The sequence below is a fragment of the Hesperophylax consimilis genome, chromosome 7 (genome assembly GCF_061612785.1).
Source record: "Hesperophylax consimilis isolate HC1 chromosome 7, BYU_Hcon_1.0, whole genome shotgun sequence".
In the NCBI taxonomy this organism is placed as follows: domain Eukaryota; kingdom Metazoa; phylum Arthropoda; class Insecta; order Trichoptera; family Limnephilidae; genus Hesperophylax; species Hesperophylax consimilis.
The window spans coordinates 35446441-35468866 of record NC_142842.1 but is presented as its reverse complement, the minus strand read 5'-3'; the positions used below and the strand labels follow the sequence as shown (position 1 = coordinate 35468866).

General features: G+C 34.7%; 1 protein-coding gene across 1 annotated transcript in view; it reads left to right on the top strand.

Annotated features, from left to right (window-relative positions):
* LOC149422688 (uncharacterized) overlaps window positions 1-22135 on the top strand; it is a 65791-nt gene extending 43656 nt beyond the window's left edge. Inside the window, exons 4-11 of the mRNA XM_089633989.1 lie at window positions 10068-10098; window positions 11615-11853; window positions 15776-15912; window positions 16887-17016; window positions 18026-18171; window positions 18402-18610; window positions 21197-21477; window positions 21983-22135. Of these exons, the coding sequence (XP_089490115.1) occupies window positions 10068-10098; window positions 11615-11853; window positions 15776-15912; window positions 16887-17016; window positions 18026-18171; window positions 18402-18610; window positions 21197-21477; window positions 21983-22135 (1326 nt within the window). The remainder of the gene's footprint in view (window positions 1-10067; window positions 10099-11614; window positions 11854-15775; window positions 15913-16886; window positions 17017-18025; window positions 18172-18401; window positions 18611-21196; window positions 21478-21982) is intronic.
* The last annotated feature ends 291 nt before the right edge of the window (window positions 22136-22426 follow it).

Here is a 22426-nt window from a genome sequence, read left to right as displayed (position 1 = left end):
TCAAAGATAGTTTGAAAGGGAGATATGTAAATACGAATGTTAGAAGGAGCGCGCCTAAGGACAAAGGAATAGCACATCTTGGGCAGGTACTTCATCACCATTTACTTTATATTATTTTGAATCTATTTTTTTAAATACGGATGATACCTACGTTACTACCTAATAAACGTAAAATATAATCCCTACCATAATAATCATCTAAATGTATCTTCTTGCTTCTTACTAACTGAAACATATTTTTTCTAATCAAATTTGTGGCTAATTATTTCACACGGGCGTTTTTTCACACTTGTAGTCACGCTCTAAAACATGATAGCGTTTTTTTCGGTGTAAAACCATGAAGGAAAAAACTAAATCCACGTTCACAAAATTAATTTTACAGTCGGTGGTAGATTTTATAGATATAAATCTTTTGTTAGTTCCTGGTTGCTTGCAAAGTTAACGCCCCGTTGCGTTGTAAGCATTCAAAGATAGTTTGAAAGGGAGATATGTAAATACGAATGTTAGAAGGAGCGCGCCTATATTTAAAAAAAACGTTAATAATTATGCGAAAATTGTGAAAATATTTAATAAAACATGACTCGTTTGAAATAGAGCAAAAATTTCTCGACAAATGCTTTAGTTGCATTTAAAGATACACTTTTTTTTTTCATTCACAGATTTTTTCATGCCTGTAACATATTAAATAACAGAAAAAACGTGTTTATAATAATTTTCTATTCGTTTTTTTCTACCGAGGGAATATCATATAATTAACTTTTCAGCATAACGAATGTATAGATATGTCTTCAAAAATAACATTTTTATTGCAACTTAAACACTTAAAGTGTTAACGAGAAACTTGTCATAAATTGGTAGAAATTGGATATGTTGGGGCAACCTGAACATACATTTTTGGTAGCGGGTTGCGGCTCTTCTCACATCAATTGCTTTAAAAAATGTGATATTCGTATATATAAGTACACCGGATTTTTTAAAGTATACATTTCAACCCATTATCTTATAAAGCTGATCATTGTGTATTTCCTGTAAAATTGATAATGTATGTAAAACACATTTTAGTGATAATAATATTGTGTTAATGGAGTAGAAATTATTTTGACTCTAAACAATTATAAACGATTTTTAAAAAACCTTTAAAAAAACTGATGTCATCCTACAACAAAAGGGAAGCCATTGCGAAGTAATGTTAAGAAACTGACAACTGTGGCGAAGTACTTTGATTCAAAGTTAGTCCGACTACAGCGGATTTGGGAGTGTCACGTGATCTAGTCAGCGCCATCGAGCAACGACATTTTGCACATGGCGGCGATTGTCGTTAATACTCGTTGTTCAAGATGATTTTTCTGTTTTTTTTTTAGCATTAGCATATTATTAAGTAAACGGAGTGCTTAGTATATTTATACTTTATTTTCCGACTTTATGTCCGGGTTAAATCTTCCCCAAAGGAAAAACTAAAACCTTCCACACACTTTTCCACAAATGATCATCTAGTCAATCCACATTATGCAAGTGCATTATATAAGCATAATAAATACAAAACGATACAAGAACAACACGTCAAATCACCAGAGATCAAATGGGAAAATAATTCCCCGACTCCAGATATTTCCATTTTAGAGGGTTCGGCTCGGTAGAACTTCTAAATTAATTAATTTCTATATTTTTTTATTTCATGCAAAAAAAATATTTACAGCAGATAAATTTTTAGTATTATTTCAACCGCCATGCTAGGGACGTCTCTGTGTTATGGCGGGTCTAGTTCACAGATTGAAATTTTTCAAAATAAGCTAGTAATAATTTTTATTAAATTAAATCAGATTAAGCTATAAATATTTTTTAATGTTAATTTAATTTAAAAAATTAGATAAGAAATGCGAGAGATGTATGAACGAAAATTTTAGAGCAGCGAATTTTCAGCGACTTCGTAATTGAAAAAAAATGTCATTTTATCCGAAGATAAAGTAACTAGGAATATTATTTTTAAGTAGTTAGAGAAAATGGCACAACTATTTAAAAGCGAAAAGTATGTAGGCATATCGTACAAAGACAGGTTATTATAATTATTACCTTTACAGTTAGAACCCTCATAGAACTGTCAACCGTCATTATAATTTGCATTTGCAATAATAAGTAAAGTAGCGCAAAATGCAACAATGGTATTATTTATCCTAGTATTGGATTCAGAAAGATATTATAGCGGTTAGCGGTACCCACGCAAAGTGATGGCGGAGTACCCAAAGGTAAAGGAAGTGGGTCGCGGTATTCTCTCCGGGCTTTGTTACTTCTTCCATTGTCCATCTTCCCCTTCGTCTTGTCTTCCCACAGCAGACAAGCGGGGAGATGAACTTGAATGCTTTCGAAATAGCCGACTGGACCACTGACCGAATATTCACGGCTCGGTCGGCATTAGGTCCGATTTTCACAGCGAGTTTAAAGAACTGATCATTGCTTATCAATTAAAACAATATATGTCGTCTTTCGATATTTTTTTACAGTTATGTGGTCGTTTTATGTTTTTGTTTATGATGGATGGAGAAAATATCGAGCATAAAATACGTAACATCTAACCTACAATAAATTACCATGGCTATGGGGAACGGCTAGCGATCTTCAAAATTATGAAACCCTTTTTTTAAACTAGCCGAAGTTCTCAGCGTTGTCCGTGCTTCATTCTGGATGGAAAAAGGAGATGAGGGTTTAAATGGGACCACCATGTAAACAGTGACCTTTCTCTGGCTTTGAAGGATAAGAGTGCAAAACTTCATCAATCTTGTAGTAAATGTGTAGATTTGTATAAAAAAACAAACCCTCTTTATGAGCGATCAAATCTTCTATATCATTTAATAAAATATTGCGAATATAACATGTTCTTATCTTAGAAGTATCCGGACTGTGAGGAAGCTTTGACGTCTAGAATTCCCTAATTACGATCAGTTTTTCTAGTTATGTGGGGCAGTGAGTTTTCGAAATTTGATTATAAAAAAAATAAATTGAGAAACAATGAAAACAATATAATAGCTCTAAACACACCGTCCGGGAGTTTTCGCTGCGTCTACGCACAAATAAATATCTTATTTTACAAGCAATAATTATTAGCCTGAAACACTCATCCACATGGAAAAATCTCCTGATAAAAGATACATGACGCCAACGGGACTTGAACCCGTGTCCTTTCGATTTTCGGTCGACAGTTCTGACCACTGAGCTATGGCGGCTTATCTCTTATCCGCGAAATAATTCAATATATACTAGTGTTTCATTCAGGTGAAAAAATGTAACAAGCAGTAATTGTTGAATGAAACACTAGTATATATTGAATTGTTTCATTCAGGTGAAAAAATGTAACAAGCAGTAATTGTTGAATGAAACACTAGTATATATTGAATTATTTCGCGGATAAGAGATAAGCCGCCATAGCTCAGTGGTCAGAGCTGTCGAAAGTTTAAGTAAAGCTTTTAAGTTTAAAAAAAATATTTTTGAAGATACTATCTAAACATTTGTTATGCCGAAAATTTAATTAGATGAAATTCACTCGGTAGAAAAAAATAGCAAATTAAGCTCCGAAAATTATTTAAAACACGTTTGTTCTGTTATTTAATATGTTACAGGAATGAAAAAAATCACAGTGTATCTTTAAATTCAACTGAAGCATTTGTCGAGAGATGTTTGCTCTATTTCAAACGAGTCGTGTTTTATTAAATATTTTCCTAATTTTCGCTTAATTATTATCGTTTTTTTAATATTGGCGCGCTTCCTCTAATATTAGTATTTACATATATCTCCCTTTCAAACCATCTTTGAATGCGGGCCTTAAATCATCAACCTATAATAGTACATATAATATATAGATATCAATTTGGAAGAACATAGATCAAATTGGCCATGTTGTCAAAAGTAATTATTCGCATTTATAGTAGCTGATGAAAGACTCATTTGAAAATTAGGGAATGTGTCTTGCTACGGTTCATGGAGATTTAAAGAATAACAAAACATCGAAGACATTTCTCTTTTGTTCTGGCTTCCTCGTGGGTAACGGAGGTCATAGCCATGACAGTTTTAACCTCCCTGCCTCCCAACTCCCAATAGATGGACTAATTAGCGATGCAAATTAACCTGGAGATGGTAACAATGCTGTCATTACTGATTCTGTTTACTCATTACCATTACCTCATTACTTACAAAAGCTTACGGTAATGGTGTGCAATTACACATATAGGTAACTGTATGATTTATAATCTCACAATTTGGGCTTTGTTCTGCAGCGAGGAGCACATGCAGCAGATGGAATTTTGGCAGCATGTAAAATATAACACCTTTGCAAGTTGTTGGGCGTTATCCTTAGGATATTATACATATACCATTGCAGCTTTTTTGTAGGCCTTTTTAAGATATACAAGTCTGTAGTACGTTATTTTGATGTATCTCATAAGGTTTAACAAGCGTTATCAATGTAGGCGCCCGAAAATATTTTTTTCACGACTTGATTACAAAACATAAACTTTTTCTACTTTCTGTAAATATAATATGCATGTAATATACATATATATGAACCTTCCAGAAGAAATTATTTAAATAATAGGGGAAACCGTTGCGTAGTTTAGAAGAACTAGGCGCACAAACATAAAGACGCAGGTGGTAACTTTGTTTTATATTATTTAGAGGTAGATATAATGGTTCCATGATAACTCGACACAGAGACAATTCAACACACTTTTAAAAAGTGATATAAAGTCATTAGAAACGATGAAAATATATATTTTTTAACCTACATAACCCAGTTAATAAAGTTTTCGTTTCATCGCTCTCCATGACTTTAGTGATGAATTATCATTGCGCTGATTTATTCGGTCACCAGATATAATATATACCCGTTATTGGACGATAAGTAATTTTTACTTTTTTAAATATTTTTTATGTGAAAAGTTGCCATCGACAAACTACTGAAAAGTAGTTTATTGGAACTTTTCTATTTTTTTCTGTATTTTTATTTTTATTATTTACTGTAATATGTATTTTTTGTCTTGCTTTCTTTAAATAAAAAAAAAAATAAATAAAAAAAAAAGGGACGGTGCGTACTGCGTAACCACGTGATACTTTTTTTGTTTTTTATTCGATACAACCGTAGAATATCAACACTATATTTATTTTTATTAAGTTTAATTTGTAGAACTCCATTTTATTTTTTTATTTTTTATATATTCAATAATATTGTTATTGGGTTTATAAAAACAGTTTATTTTTAAACAAGTTCTGCTGTGTAATTATTATTACCCGTGGCAGCTGTTTCGCCCTCTGGAGACATAGTTTGATAATGCCTTAAAAAAATAATAAAAAATAAAAATAAAAATCAACACTATGTCAAGTTGAGAAAAGCAGTATTGCATTACAATATCAAATCGTTTGTCGGGTGCGTCCTGTTACATCCTGTACGTAAATATATATTTTTTTATATACGAGTAGCGCGGACCCATGAAAAATCATGGAATATTATAATTTCAATTTTGAAAAAGGCAATTGAATTAATTTTCTGTTTAAATATTATATAATAGGTTGGAAGATTGAAGTTGGAGGAAGACTCTTGAGGAAGCCAAGACCCACCAGGGGTTGTAGAGCCAAAAGTGATGATGATGATGAGGTTGGAAGATACCTATTATAGTTCCAATTTTGAAAACGACGCTTAAATTCAGAGCAAATCCAAGTTCTAGAGTTCATGAACCAGAGTTACAGACATACAATTGATGGAAATTATGTTATTTGTTGTCATTTTTTTATGTCACGTTTTTACTTAAACATATTTTGTTTAATCTTTATAGTATACAACAAAGTCGCTATACGCGTCTGTGTGCGCTTAGTTCTTCTAAACTACGTAACGGATTTTGTGAGTGTTTTTACTATCATTTAGAGAATTTCTTGCCAAAGGTTTATACATGAAATAGATACATATTATATTTATAGGAAATAGAGGAAAGTCTATATTGTAAAAAAAATATTTCCGGGCACAATATTCACAAACCATTCACAACATCTCAGCTCAAAATGTCAGCCAAAGAAGATCGGAAACAATTTTTATTATAATATAAATAATAATAATAACTGCGTACCTAAAGATGTTCAGAGCAGTAACATAAAAGTTTCCTTTATTCTACCACACATTAATTCTCCGGTGACATCATTTGTACGAGAAATAAATGATCATAAACGGAAAATTATTTATTATGATCAGAATCATTTATTTCTCGTACAAATAATTCTCCGGTGACATTATTTGTACGAGAAATAAATTATCAGAAACCGCATAAAAGTCAGTTTTCCCATGAGATGTTCCACCAAGAATTATTATGTTAGTTCGAGAAATACGGATAACTGGGGCTTGTTGTGGTCGCTCTCAACAGTGGTTCCCGAGCGAAAATGGGTTTTCTCGTATTCATTTTTAAAAAGGCATCATTTTCTTTTCTGAAAACAGCAATTTTTATAGAATTATTTCAAATAGTGTTTTGGTCCCTTTGCAACACTTAGACATAACAACAATAATAACACGAGAAACTGTGGAGATTTTAGACTTAATGGAACCCAAAATAATCTCTATTTTAAAGGATTTAAGATTTTTAATGAATTACCGATAGATGTTAAAGAAGCTAAAAGCCTTGCTGCTTTTCGTGGGTTAAGCCGAAATACTACAGGGTTTTCCAATAAGAGGTGGTTTTTTTGAATAGCCCGCTATTTCGGTAGATGTTACTTTTGAAGATGTCATTTTTGACATTTGACAAGAAGAAACTACGCCATTAATAAAAATGGAACGATACACGCTTCAACAACGCATTGAAATTATTAAAATTCACTTGAGTGAATCAAATGCAAATCATCTTAAGTGATGAGGCCCATTTCCACCTCGGTGGCTTCGTCAACAAGCAAAATTGTCGCATCTGGGGCTCGGAAAACCCAAGAGTTATTGTTGAAAAGCCTCTCTATCCTTAACGTGTGACTGTTTGGTGCGATTTATGGCCCGGCGGAGTCATTGGACCAAATATATTAGAAGAACGAGATATGTTGGCCGCCGGACCGTAGGCGGAGTACTACCTAATTAGGGTACTTTGAATACTATCGGGACGTGTACGCACAGAAATCTGTTCTATGTATTAGTGCGGATACCTTAGCGTAAGCGAAGGTGTGCAGTAGTATTGGTGAACAAATCCGGCGACACTAGGCAAAACAATTCCACACAGTATGAACTGCTCATAGCACATCTCGTTCTTCTAATATCTTTGCATTGGACCTTCCTTTTTAGAAAATGAGGCTGGAGCAACAGCTACGGTGAATGGATTGCGCTATCGAGAGATGATTAATGATTTTTTATGGCCGGAATTGGATGGTATTAATCTGGACAACGTTTACTTTCAACAAGCCGGTACGTGCCACACAAGCAACGAAACCATTGATCTTTTACGATTGAATATCAAAATAACACCTCTTGTTGGAAAACCCTGTATAAGGGTTAAGTTTTAGATGTATTGTAAAGTGTCCTTAATGTTATAGAAATAAGTTTGGATTCCGCTCCAATGAACATTTTCATACGAGCGGATTTTTTCAGAAAAACGGCGCGGTGTTAAAAAAATAGTAATATTAAATCATGTTTATCTTATTCGTTTTTACTACTGTTTGAGAGTTCAGAGAACATACGTTAATTTGAGAAAAACACCACTGTTCATAAGTAAGAACCTCTACGCACAATATTTTTTTCTCTACCCTTTGGCGGTAGCTTTGTTCTAAGGAAAAATCTTTTTTTAAAATTCTAAATTCAATCGAAATATTTTTTTTAAATTTCGATCATAGTCCAATAGCACCAAAGGACCTGGTTGCCGACGGCTATCATGAAAAAACAGTGACTGCAGATACGCCTAACAGTAAAGTAACGAGCCACCGTAAAGTCAAAGATTGATATTATTAATGGCTTCATCTGAAACACGAGGTACGAAAACAAATAATATGTGTCAGTTGCGTAGAGATAAAAAGTATTGCCCGATGGAGCGCGACGCACAACGGGTTACCGCACTTACAGCTTACCGCACTTACCGCTTACCGCACCTACCTCACTTACCGCAAACCACACTTATAGCACGGTGCGCCATTAAAAATGCTTCAATTTGTAAAAGCGTTCTTATTTATTCTGACTTAATTTTTTTGTTTGTAAAACTTGAGATCATGCACGGATAAAACTTACTGATATAAAACTATTGCTAGTTTACTAAAAGTCTGGTAAAATTATTCGTATTCCTATTAAAAAGGGGACTGCAGGCCTTCAACAAATGACTTGACAGATTTCATAACAAAAAAACTAAATCAGTAAAACACAAATGTATTATGAGGATGTCGGAACAGGTGTTCATAAAAATTCTAATATTTTCGCATTTTGTCATTATATTTATCAGAATTCTGAATGTAATAATATTTTATTAGTAAATGGCCTGCCATCACGTTTTTAAACGGATTTTAATAAATCAGCAGTACACATTTTTCTCCGTTGTGGTATTCATCTCTGTCCTATCTCTAGTAATGGGCTTTCCGCCTGTGTTAAAATTGCCCACGTCGATTGTCGATGTTGTATTGGCCAAGCCTCTGACATTTTGCAATGTACTTCTCTCAAGAGAACTGTCAGAACACAGAGTCCCCGGAAAATATTTCGCGTTAAATTTGATCCCAGACAAATTATCTCTTTTGAACTATTTCAAAATAAAAGCAATTGAGAGAGAGTTTTTTTTTGGCACAATATTTTTTACATTTCAGAGTTATCCAGTAATGTTGGCCTCACTGGGTGGTTTACCCGTGCTGAGGCCTTCACTTTATAATATAAAAAAAAATCTACATAATACATTTAAGGAGAAAATAATACATTTAAAATATAATCTTGTATGTATGTTTGTGAGTGATGTGTGTTTTATATTGGTTTTGTGTTTTGTTAAGAAATTTTGGTAATATTGTCTTTTTTGTTCTTTAATCCATTTTGTAATTTTGTGTCTGAATTTATTTTTGTTTTCCTCAATTTTATTTTCAAGTTTTAGACTGTTGAATGCTTTTATAGCATGGTATTATATTTATTTCAGATTTTAGTGTTACAATTCGTCATACGAGTATTATTATTGCAATTAAAATTTTGAAAAAATTAAAACAATATAAAGTTTTTAAAGTCGCTTACCGATGGTTTTTATCGTGGAAACTGTAATTACCACTTTACACCAAACTAAAAGAACATTTTTAATTAGACAAAGGTATTATCAATTATAATTATTATCAAAGGTATTACAATCTGTTGAACATCGGTTCTTAAGAGGGATTGCTAGGAGGCTAGGTTTAGAAAAAGGCAAATACGCATATGATGAAATTGAACTAACTCTAAACCTCTCTCCTTTGGAAGTCCGTCGGGAAAGAAATGACCTCATTTGCTTCTTCAAAATTATAAATGGTATTATTGATTCACCTACTCTACTGCAACTCATTCCCTTCAATATCCCCTCGCAAAGACTCAGAAATAATGAACTGCTCTTCCTCAACCATCATTCGACAAATTATGGATATTATTCACCATTGTCCAGAATGTGTAGACTGGTCGACTCAAGTCAAAACCTTAACATTTTTGGGATAAGTCTGAATGATTTTTGCCAGTCGCTAAACAAGTGACGGAATATTATAAGTGTCCTGTGGTCCTGACCCACGGCGTATTCTTGACTCGATTCGAATTGTCACTTTATTTTCTTATATTATATTTACCATATGTCTTTGCTTTCATGTACCTTTGTCTACTCCTGTATTTTTCATTTTACTTTATTCGTGTTATTATTTTGTAATTTGGACGATGTCCGTTAATAAATAAATAAATAAATTATAGATTTTACTGTCACTTCTAACACCGTTAAAACATATTTCTCATCATAAAACAAAATGAGATATATCATTAGTTTTGAACGATCGTGTCTGGCTTGGAGATATATCTCAAAAAAAATCTCTACTAATGTTTGAAGAATATCTCCTAAAATTGCCCGAGGGGTTAATGTTTGTTTTCTATTTTACAGGTCCAGCATACATTATCACAGGATTACGATGGTACGTACTTAAACAATAATTATTTATTTAATGTGATACCCCTATCGAGTGCTAACTGCCAGTGAATGTACGGCATCGCGGCATCCACTTTAAGGAAATTCAGATATTTGTCACTAACCACAACTAAAGATTTGTCAAGTAACATGTCGATTCTCAGTGATGGTTTCCTCCCAAGGTGGTACTCGGACTCAACGAATTGACCATTTTTTTAAATACATTTATTTGAATTTTGATTTTGTTTTCTTAAATTAATGTATGAATGAAATGGAATCTTGGAAGTGGAAATTAAACCACTTCCCGACATCCGATCGAGCTGTAACTCGGCATGTAGACTCGTTCATCGGTTTCAATCACGCATACACACGCGGACATATATGCAATACTTTGAAACCCCCAGTCCCTGGGGAGTAACGTACATTCCTCAATCAAACCAGTAAAAAAAAAAAAAAAATGTTTTTTTTTTTGTTGTAAAGTTAAAGTTTTGTTTGTTGTTTTTTAGAACTCCATTTTAATTATTATTATTACGTGTGACAGCTGTTCCGCCTTCTGAAAGCATTTTTAATTCTTCATTGTGTCCGAAAACTAGTGGTACAAGCGGGAAAAATTATTCTGCACATTTTCTGAAGGAACTTATTGCAATAATGTAATAAAAAGTGGGTACCTACTACGCTGAAGGAACCTAATGCAATAATGTAGTAAATAATGGGTACCTACTTAGCTAAAGGAACTTTTTGCAATAATGTAGTAAATAATGGGTACCTACTTAGCTAAAGGAACTTTTTGCAATAATGTAGTAAATAATGGGTACCTACTTAGCTAAAGGAACTTATTGCAAAAATGTAGTAAATAATGGGTACCTACTTAGCTAAAGGAACTTATTGCAATAATGTAGTAAATAATGGGTACCTACTTAGCTAAAGGAACTTATTGCAATAATGTAGTAAATAATTGGTACCTACTTAACTAAAGGAATTTATTGCAATAATGTAGTAAATAATGGGTACCTACTTAGCTAAAGGAACTTATTGCAATAATGTAGTAAATAATGGGTACCTACTATGCTGAAGGAATTTATTGCAATAATGTAGTAAATAATGGGTACCTACTATGCTGAAGGAATTTATTGCAATAATGAAGTAAACATTTAGGGTGACCATGTGAATTAACATATCTTGCAAATAATTTAAAAGAACAAAGATGAAACGTAAAAGAAAAAAAATAATATATTATGCGATTAATTTAGGACGAGGATGGGAAAAGAAAAAAAATACAGTTTATTACCTAACTAACACGATCAATTTTATAATAACTTTATATTGTATGGATGGTATAAAGTAATAATAAAATTTTCTGTTCTGCCGAGTGATTTCAGTATATTTGTATATTTCTATCTCCCTGTGTTTTGTATTCAGTTTTTTTATTTGAGATTTAAATGTTATAATGTTGTTGTAAGTTTTGAATGAAAGTGGTAGTACAAATAAACTAATTAATCACGAACACTCTGAATGAATTTCAGTGACCGACATCCAATGCACATTCGGCAGCCCCGGTGCAGGGGCCCCGCGAGACTCCATCGCCGCGCTGCTCCGCAAGCCCGAGGGCTTCCGCGGCGCCCCCCTGTTTGCGGACGACCGCTCGGTGGACGCGCGTACGGACCTGGCTTGCCAGATCCGCCCGGAACCGGGGGACACGCAGGGCCTGCTGTACAGACTCAAAATAACAGACTTCACCAAGTGCGGAGTGCTCAAGAGAAATGTGAGTACTTTATTTATCCAAAAATTGTACCCATCAATGGAATATTTATATTAATTTTTGAAAAATTAGATGGTATTAATAAATCAAAATGAGACAAAACAAACAAAATACGCTGAAAATAAAAAGGTAACGATGGCATCAGGTTTTTTATTCTGTTTTTTTTTTTAATGTGAACCCGTACAAGAGTCCCAACTGCTCCCAACCGTTTGGAGGCAGTGAGACTATAGCATCCCCACTTGGGTATGTTGTGAGGCAGAAGGTAGTGGAGAGGGGAAGAAGATGGGAAAGAGAAAGGTGGAGGAATACCTGGCTATTGAGATCTGGTCACAAAACACGGCCTTAAGCAATTTCTAGCAACTTTTCAATTCTGAATTACACCAGGGCATTACTAAGAGTATTTCCCACTCTGGAACGAGCAGGGCGTATACTATACAGGGTTAACCAGTGATTCCTGAAATTATTGAAAGTAAAAATGTATATAAATTATAATTTAGTGTTACTTTTGTTAAAAAAAACATACCATTGGACAGCTAGGATCGATGTAATAGGTTGGGCGAATACTTGGTTGAGTGACCAGTGACGTCGTGTGGAAGAATATTTAAAAAAAATGTTAATTGAATATTTAAGAACATTAAAAAAAATCATCAGTGTCATGTCAAGATTCATTGGATAAAGTAAGTCAAGTACGTCCCTTAACATTGTTTATTATTTTTAATGAAGAAATTGTGAAATAACACATAAATCAATTAAAATTTACATGCGCACGTCGGGATTTGAACCCGCTACCTTCTGCTTGTTAGTCGAGAGCCTTACTCCTCAACAACGAAGGCCGTCAAATATTGGTTATTTTTATTTATCGTATAGTGCTTTATTAATTGAGTGTGCTAAATACTACTCGTATCTATCTACCTATCTTCAATCCATCTATATATAAACAAAAATGAAATGTTCGTTTGCTTTGGAATTTTGAAATAACGTTGCATTCGAATACGCGTGTATATACCTATGTGCATATAATATGTTTTATATACCTATATTATATAGATGTCACCTGTGATAGGTAAAAACATGCTTTGGAAAAAAAACAGCTCAATCTGTTGGATAAACATGTTTTTTTTTTAAAAAGCAGCACCATCTGATGGATATAAAAGCAACACACATTATTGTTTCTCTATCTACACAGGCAGACTGAGCCAAGTGTAAGCTAGTAAATACTTAATATTTAAAAATGCCTTTTTTATGGTAGCTTTTTTTAAATAAATGTTTTATTATCTTTTTTGTAACAAATACATATAATGTGTTTAATTTATTTGCATAATTGTGAAAAAATTCAAATTTTTAAAAAATCGTTAAAAAAATGCTGGGTCCGAGAAGGTTAAGTTTTTATTGGTTTTCAGGATCAATCACTCTCACACCAAATACCTGCAAACGGGGTGAATGTAACAAACAAACATAGATTGAATAGACGGAGACAGCGACGATACATAGACACTGTTAGAGAAGACAGTGAATTGAAGTCATTCCCATTATGATGCATGCACTATCCATTAAGATATGAATGATTGATACTTTGCAAATCGATTCCGTAAAATACGCGAATAACCGCTAGCAAAGAAGCGGGACAAGACACGGTTACGAACTTCTGACACAGTTAAATAATTGAAAAACAATTATAGTGATTAACATGGCGGGTGAAAGATAGCAAGTACCTATTTCAAAGTGGAAAGAGGGTCGCAATCTTACTAATTAGGTAATAGTTACACGATATCTGAATACTATTATGAAGGTTTTTCACATCACATGTTGAGGGTAGGCTCTTGACTACGAATCTGAGGTCATTGGTTCATATAATAATAATAACAAATGTCTTATAATCTTATGAGTGTTTCATTTGCATATTATTCAAATTTAGGAGTATGGATAATATGAAGTAATTATTTATATATTGCATGGTGTTTTTGGTGCAGTTCAATGGTTTCGGTTTCAGTCTGTATTTGGTGTCAATATATTTTCTATTTTTGATATCCAGTTTTTTATTTGAGCTTTAAACGTTATAATACTGTTGTTAGTTTTTAATGGGAGTGGGATTTTGTTGTAGCGTTTAGTACCTACCACAGTATGAAACTTTTTTCTCAAATGTTGTCTTTGTAGTTGTGTGATGGATATGTTTTTGACCCTGAGATATATTATTTCTAATATACGTGTTAGTTTTTATTTCTCGTGTTTTATATTTATGAATACGAAGGATTATTGTTTTAGAATAGAGTTGTTTCATTGACATCATGTTAAGATTGTTGTTGTTTTCGTCAGTACTATTTCTTATGCCTATTTTATACTAAAGGGTTTTCCAATAAGAGGTGTTATTTTGAATAGCCCGCTATTTCGGTAGATGTTACTTTTGAAGCTGTCATATTTTGACATTTGACAAGTAAAAACTACGTTATTAATAAAAATGGAACGATACACACTTCAACAACGCATTGAAATTATTAAAATTAACTTAAGTGAATCAAATGCAAATCATCTTGAGTGATGAGGCCCATTTCCACCTCGGTGGCTTCGTCAACAAGCAAAATTGTCGCATCTGGGGCTCGGAAAACCCAAGAATTATTGTTGAAAAGCCTCTCTATCTTCAACGTGTGACTGTTTGGTGCGGTTTATGGTCCGGCGGAGTCATTGCAGTATCGAGAGATGATTAATGATTTTTATAGCCGAAATTGAATGGTATTGATCTGGACAACGTTTACTTTCAACAAGACGGTGCTACGTGCCACACAAGCAACGAAACCATTGATCTTTTACGATTGAATATCAAAATAACACCTCTTATTGGAAAACCCTGTATTTTATGCTGCCAATAAAAATGTGCTGTGAGAAAAATGAAGACAATGTCGGTAGTTCCTATTCGAATTATGACACAGTTAAATATGACCGAAGGAGATAGGGTCCCATTAGTCAGTTAGTAGAGCTGTGCCCCGGCAATGCAATGGTCCTGGGTTCGAGTCCTAGATGTGACAGTTTTTCTGATTTTTCTCTTTCAAATTTTCGTTAAGGAATCGCTTATATTGTCTTCAATAATTAAATATTACAATTTGAGGTTTTACTCATTAAGTTATTAAAAAAAAGGATTGACTGAGGATTGAACCTTCTTTCCAGGACCTGGAGTCAACAATTATGTCATCGGATTTCAGAGAAATACGTGTATGTCCAATCCGCCCCAAGCTCCGAATTACAAAGGCCTTGATAATACCTAACACCAAACAGTCCTAACACATCATCCTTGAGATTATTTTTCTTAAAAACGTCACTACACAAAAATACAAATGATCCTAATATAATTGATTACAGTGATCATATCATCATTACTTCTACCTAGGGCCCAGGCGTCTACTGGTTTTGACAAGGGGCGCTAAAATTTTACTCGTGCCAGGCGCGATATGTCCGCGTGTGTGTAGGTCCTTGCCACCAAATGTTGATAGAATGCAACCAGTCTATCTGACGAGTTTCAACACGATCGGATGTCGGAAAGTGGCTTAATTTTCCCTTCCAAGATTGGCATTCGTTCTTTCCCGAAAAAAAAATTGAAATTCATGTATTTAAAAATGGTAGAACCTGAACGCTGGCTGCTTGTCTTTTTTTAAAACTATTAAAATTTTTGTTAAGTACATCAATGTTTTATAATTAATAAATACATAACACTCCCAAGAAATGCTGTAAAAAAGAATAAATGAATCTAGGAGTAACAATTTTACTACTATGAGATAGTTATACTCGGATGAAAAATTGTGAAAGTTTTTTCCAAAATGCTGACTTCATTTGGCTCAGAGTCAGGGCTGACTATATGCGTACGATTTGCCCAAACACAATGATTAGCAAAAAAAAGTGTGGTTTGTGTATTACTGTGTTTGTTTATTGGTTATAGGGTTTCGTGCACGTGCGCGTGTGGTTCCCGCAATTCCCGGGCGTTGTGATGCAGTCAGACCAGGAACTTATCATCATGTGCAAGCCGCCAGAACCCACGGTTATCGAGAACAAGGCGGCCGGCTTTGCGGGCAGCTTGTTAGTATACATACCCTATATATTTACACCGTCATACCATTTCATCACTGTTGTGTCGATAAGTGATTTTGTATTCACTTCTAGAACTAACACAAGTAATTAGGTACCTACACAGCCTTTCAAAATTTAATAAATAGATACACAGAGCTTGCTAGTTTTTGGACAAATCTAAAGTTTAACAGCATGGCTTTATGCTTGACGGCTGATCACCATTTGATCATTGGCTACATCCAAAATAAGCCGCACAACGCACCGTGCCGCTTTCAACTAGCTCGGGATCGTTGCGAACGTCCTGGAAAGGGCATAGAATTAGTTTCTTCAAAAAACTTCATGCATTTGCATCAAAAATTCAAAAGAATGTGTGAATAATGACTCTTGACCGATAAAATGTATTCGCTTGCTTTTTTACAAATGCACATGGATTAATATTTATTACAGTAAATATTTATAACGAAAATAATAATAATTATTATATAAATATATCATTATGGGAAACTTATAATGCAACTAAAAGTGCTAATCCTTTGTTGGGAAGGTCTGTATATATAAAAATAAATAAATAAGTAATCAAAAGGGCAAACTAAAGGTGTTCAAGCTCAACTATTGGTTGATACTTGATTGCACGTGCGTAGTACGCTTTGTGGTATCAGAATGGAGCGAAATGTTATATGGACAAATATAAACATTTCATGAGGTGATTTACCACCCTACTCCCTATAAAAATTATCATATATTTCATGTCATTCATTCTAAGTATTTCACATCGAGAATTCTTAAATGGAGAGACCAATGCAATTTGTGTTCCGGCTTTGTTTTATCAATATATTGTCAATACTTGGTCAATGGTTTTTGTCACCAACTTTGAGGTCGTGGGCCGCATCTAGATGCCTGGCCCGATTACCAATCATTGCCTTTTTGTTTTACAAGTCCGTCAATGATTATTGATTGGTGTTTACATTGTTTGTTTTGTTCAGTCCACATGGAGCCCGAGTGTCTGGTGTGGTGGAGGAGACTCCGGGCAGGCTGGAGTATGAGGTGGCCCTGTACAAGGAGGCCCCCGCGGCCAGGCTGTCCAACTCGTCCAGTGAACTTCCTGTTGATCAGGCAAGTATCATTTCATATATCTCAAATATTAGTAAGTATACAGGAGTAAGACTATGGTCATGGATCCGTACTACGCTAACGTCAGTAGCCGCCTGGCTACCGTGTCAGTCCTTCTGAGAAATGATAACACATACAGTTTTATAATCTGAATTACGTGATCCAAATTTATAGTAAAGTAACGATCCCCCAGATCGAGTCCAAACTTCAATGTCTTGTGTTGATCTCGCTGACGTTGATGCCGCTGTGTCAGCACTTTGGAAATTCTTCCATCCAGGAGATAGGCGGTCGATAGGCCAGTCCAGTAAATTCTATGGATCAACATATCAGTGGACATTGGCTTCTTGTTCTATAATTTCAGTACATTGCCTCACGTAGGGCCCGTGCACCGATACTCATAATAACCTCGTCAAATGTGTAAACTCCGTGATCAGTCGATCGAAAATCCAGGATATTTTTTTTTACTGTTGTATTAAATACTTGGCTCGGTGATAAGAAAAACATAAATAAATATAGAGGAGAATTTTTCGGTGTATAAATCATTGTATGACCCCATCTTTAGATACAGTGAGGTATCAACCTGGATTCCAAGCTGCTGAAAAGAGATTTTTGAGAGGATTAGCTGGAGTCACACAATGGAACTAGGTGGGAAGCTCGACTATCGAACATATGCTTGGCTTACGAAAGTCATAGACGAGTGACTTTCGCAAAAAATACTGGCAACAATTCCAGAAGAAAGGCATTCAACAGGTTAAAGCTGGGGATATCAGCTCTAGAGGCTGGGCAAAAAGAGACTGGGCCTGCAATGAATAGAGGTCGCTGAAGTAGCACAGAACAGGGACGACGCCTGGACGATCGGTCCCAGACCTTTCCATTCAGGTCTGGAGATTCAAGGAGAAATAATTAAAATAATGAATGATATAGCTGACATGACAGTGTTTTAAATATAAATATTACCTATGTTATTGTGGAAGGTACTTGTATATAAAATTGATGAAGATGTCTTTTTCAGGCTGTTCCGATTGGCACAAAGCTCCAGCTAAGGGCCCGGATCAACCCCGACTCTGCTTGGAAGTACGTGAAGCTGATGGAAGTCACCGTGTCTCCGGACCCCGACAATCCTCACACCGCGGGGAGTGTCACGCTTATTAAAGACGGGTAAAATTAGCTTTTTTCCTGTTAAAAAGCAAGGTACCTAATGTTTTGTTCATGATATACCTACCTACTGTGTCGGGGAAGTCATGGCCAGAGGTAAAATGTCCTGCGCCCTGTGGTTAGCTCTCATCCTTCTGAGATATAAAAAATCCCTACAATATGTTTCTTCTTCTAGTGCCCTCTCCCATATAAGTTGGCTATTCTTATGATATAACAATATTAATTATGTCCAGATGTCGAAACCGCGACTTTGCGTCCATCATCCCGCACCAGCCCGCCCGCTACCGGGACAAGCACAACGAGGTGTTCCTGGACTTCGAGGCCTTCTTGCTGAGCACCATGAAGGAGCGCAGCACGCTGTGGATTCACTCGCAGATCAAGGCTTGCATGGACGCCGCCGACTGTCAGCCGGACTTCTGCTTGGATCTTTATGATTCTTCAGGTAGTCCATCTGAAAACCTAACTTAATCTAAACATGTAACTGAAGTGTTTTTGCACATAGAAACTATATAATATCTTTAGTTATTTTTACGATATCTTATCCTACGGTAGTTGATTGAACTGGAAGTGGAATTTTTGACAGATATTACGACTACGACGTGAAGCCATTGTTCATAAATAAACCACTATTAACCACTCATCCTTTCATGGTATCAATGGTATGCCGAAAAAATAAATCCCCAGCCTTTTCACCAAAATTCCCCATATTTCATAACAACTCCCCAGATTCGAAAAATTCAGTACTTCATCCTTGAAGACAGGCGCAACAGCTATCGACTGTAATAAATATTTTTTTATTTACTATTGTTTTTATGTGAAACTGCACAAGAGTCCCAAGTGCTCCCAACCGTCTGGAGCCAGTAAGACTATGGCATCCACTATCGAAGAAGGTGAGGGAGTACCTGGCTATTCAAATCTGGTCACCAAACACGGCCAAAGCCATTTCAAGCAACGATTCAATTCTGAATGGTGGTCTTACACCAAGTCGATACTGAGAGTATCTTCCACTCTGGAACGTGCCGCAATTTTTTTTATTTTATTTTTCTTATTGAAAAAATTTAATACATTGGAACAGTTATAAAATTCAGGGTAATAAAAAGAAAATAAAAAACCAAATAAAAAATGTGACAAAAAAACCCCATTTTTAAACATATTTCTATGATTTAAGATTTAAAAAATATTCATAATATATTATGTAGGTATATAGTATAGTACATATTCCAAGCGGTTAATACCTCCCTAATAGAGAGTAACTCGTGTTTAGGGAGGGAATATACTATAAATATTATTTTAAATGAGTAAATTGTGAAATAACACGAATTAATAAAATAACATTTACTTACACACGCCGGGATTTGAACGCGCGACCTCCAGCTTGCTTTTCGAGAGCCTTACTCCTTGACCACGGAGGCCGTAGGTTTTTGGCAAAACATTACTATTTAATGATACTTAATACCTCCTAATAAACAACTTTTGATTGTGTAATATGTATAGGTACCTTATTGTGATAAGTAAAAACTGTTGGTTCACAAAAATTTTATGTAAAAGGAGCAAAGAAAAATGACGACAATCAGTAAAGATAGAGCCGGTATGTCAGTATTTTTAGTGATGGTTTCACTAGCCTTATACTTATCTTGCCCAGTAAAGATAGATTCGGTATGTCAGTATTTTTAGTGATGTTTTCACTAGCCTTATACTAATCTTGCCCAGTAAAGATAGAGTCGGTATGTCAGTATTTTTAGTGATGGTTTCACTAGCCTTATACTTATCTTGCCCAGTAAAGATAGAGTCGGTATGTCAGTATTTTTAGTGATGTTTTCACTAGCCTTATACTTATCTTGCCCAGTAAAGATAGAGCCGGTATATCAGTATTTTTAGTGATGGTTTCACTAGCCTTATACTTATCTTGCCCAGTAAAGATAGAGCCGGTATATCAGTATTTTTAGTGATGGTTTCACTAGCCTTATACTTATCTTGCCCAGTAAAGATAGAGCCGGTATATCAGTATTTTTAGTGATGGTTTCACTAGCCTTATACTTATCTTGCCCTGTAAAGGTAGAGCCGGTATGTCAGTATATTTAGTGATGGTTTCACTAGCCTTATACTTATCACGCCCTGTAAAGATAGAGCCGGTATCTTGCAATGACTCATATCTCATATTGATTGATGTAAATATTTCCCAAGCCAAGTTTAAAATGCAACTGATATACGGGCCAGTTGAACTCTTTTAAGAGCTGTGGCAAGATAAGTCTAGTGATACCATTACTAAATAGTGGTATATCGGGCTACCGGGCAGTAGCCAGATAGATAGATACCTCTTCCCAACATATGATATTTCACAAACCCAAACCATTCCAGACAAACTATGTTTCTACACATTAGCCTTTAACACATCGCTCATAGATGGCTACCGAACAAAATGCATGATTACACAAAATCCTCCAGAGAAAGGGAATTTCCAGATATCTTATTTTTTACAAAAAATAAGATATCTGGAAATTAAAAAAAAAGAGATGCTGTACAAAAATAAGATATCTGGAAATTCCCTTTCTCTCTTTGAAATTTTAAATTCCCCAGATCTGGGGACTTCTCCCCAGAAATACTATCACTACGTAAAGTATTGATATATTATATTCTCTATGACTTGAAGTTTGTATGCATTCATATGATTCTATGACTTCTGACTAAGCGGCTTGCAAAATTGTATTTTTTCAACTGATCTTTGGCCATTTATTTATTTGTCCGCATTCATAAAAAATGATATCCAGTCTTTCCGGTTTAAAAAATTTGATAAAAAAATGATACAGAATATCTTAGAATTATTGTCTGAACTGAAAAAAAAAATTATGTGTGATTAATTAGAGGATTATTAACTATCAAAAAAAAGTTTGAATTTGCGCCTTTGAGGTAATTTTGCACAAAAACAGCGCTATACAAATCATCCAAATACTATTATTATTTGTAATCTGGATGATGAATATGTACTTTTCTTTAAAGTATTTTTTTTAAATGATGAGGATTTGAACAGGGTCCCAACCAAGTCACGGCCGGAGAAAGCGCCAGATGAAGTTCATGCTCTACGAGAACTCCACCAATGTGCAGAGATCGTCCAACGGGATACGAGCCGAGGCGCTCACGCAGAAGTACAATGACACAACCCAATTCACCAAATTCAAGGAGAACATCGAGTACACCGTGGTGATGCCCGGAGAACTCTTCCACAAGACTGGGGCTGCAGAAGCCTCTTGTAACTCTTCTCTTGTGATTGCTGGGGCCCTAGGATGTCTGCTCTTCATATCGGCTTTGATTGTAAGTATTTAACCATCTTCAATGAATACATAATACCTGCTCCTTAGTCTTTAGGGAACGTTCACTTTTATATGGAAATCAATAAAAATATAATTTCCTTAGATGTACATACGTTTCGTATATGATTTTTTCTTTTTGATATAGCTCACAGAACCAAACAAACATCAAAATAGATGCTTGTTTGTAACTATGTATCTTTGTTTTATTATTACGCATTATCTTATCACTGGATCGAGATGCGAACTTAAATTATTAAATTATTAGTCTATATTATGAAGTTTTGTAAAAGTAACAAAGCGGCATACATACACAGTTGTGAGCGGTACAAGCCGGGGACGCCCATTATCTCTGCACGGGAATGAGACAAAGTCAAATTAAAGTCGTTAGAATGTAGTCTATTTTTAACAGTAACAATAGTGTGTACTTCATGATATATATTATATCGTGTGCCATGTATAAATGAACATGTAAAAAAGAAAGGTTTTACATATTTAAATTCCAATAGATGTGCTACTTGGCCAGCAGACTACATGCCGCTGTCCTACAAAACAACATGCCACATTTGTCAAACAAATCCATTGATCAAATAGTGAGAGAGGTTCACGCACATTCCTACGGAGACTCCATCGGGTACACTGGAAGACCAACGCTTCAATAATAAACTGCCGATTGCTTCCTGGGCTGAAAATAATACTTTTATTATGTTAGGGAACTTAGAAATAAAAATTGGCGACGCAACAATGAACAAAATTGCTAATTTTCTCCATATTCAGTGATTTTGATAGTATAAGTCTATAATTCAATTTAAGAAATAATCATAACATCTTCTTAAGAAGATTATCTTAATTTTTTAAATTATAATTTAAAGATATCAAATTATCCGTGTACTTATACCAAATTAGACGTAAGGAAAAATTTATTGTTTGTTGATAATTATTATTTTACGTTA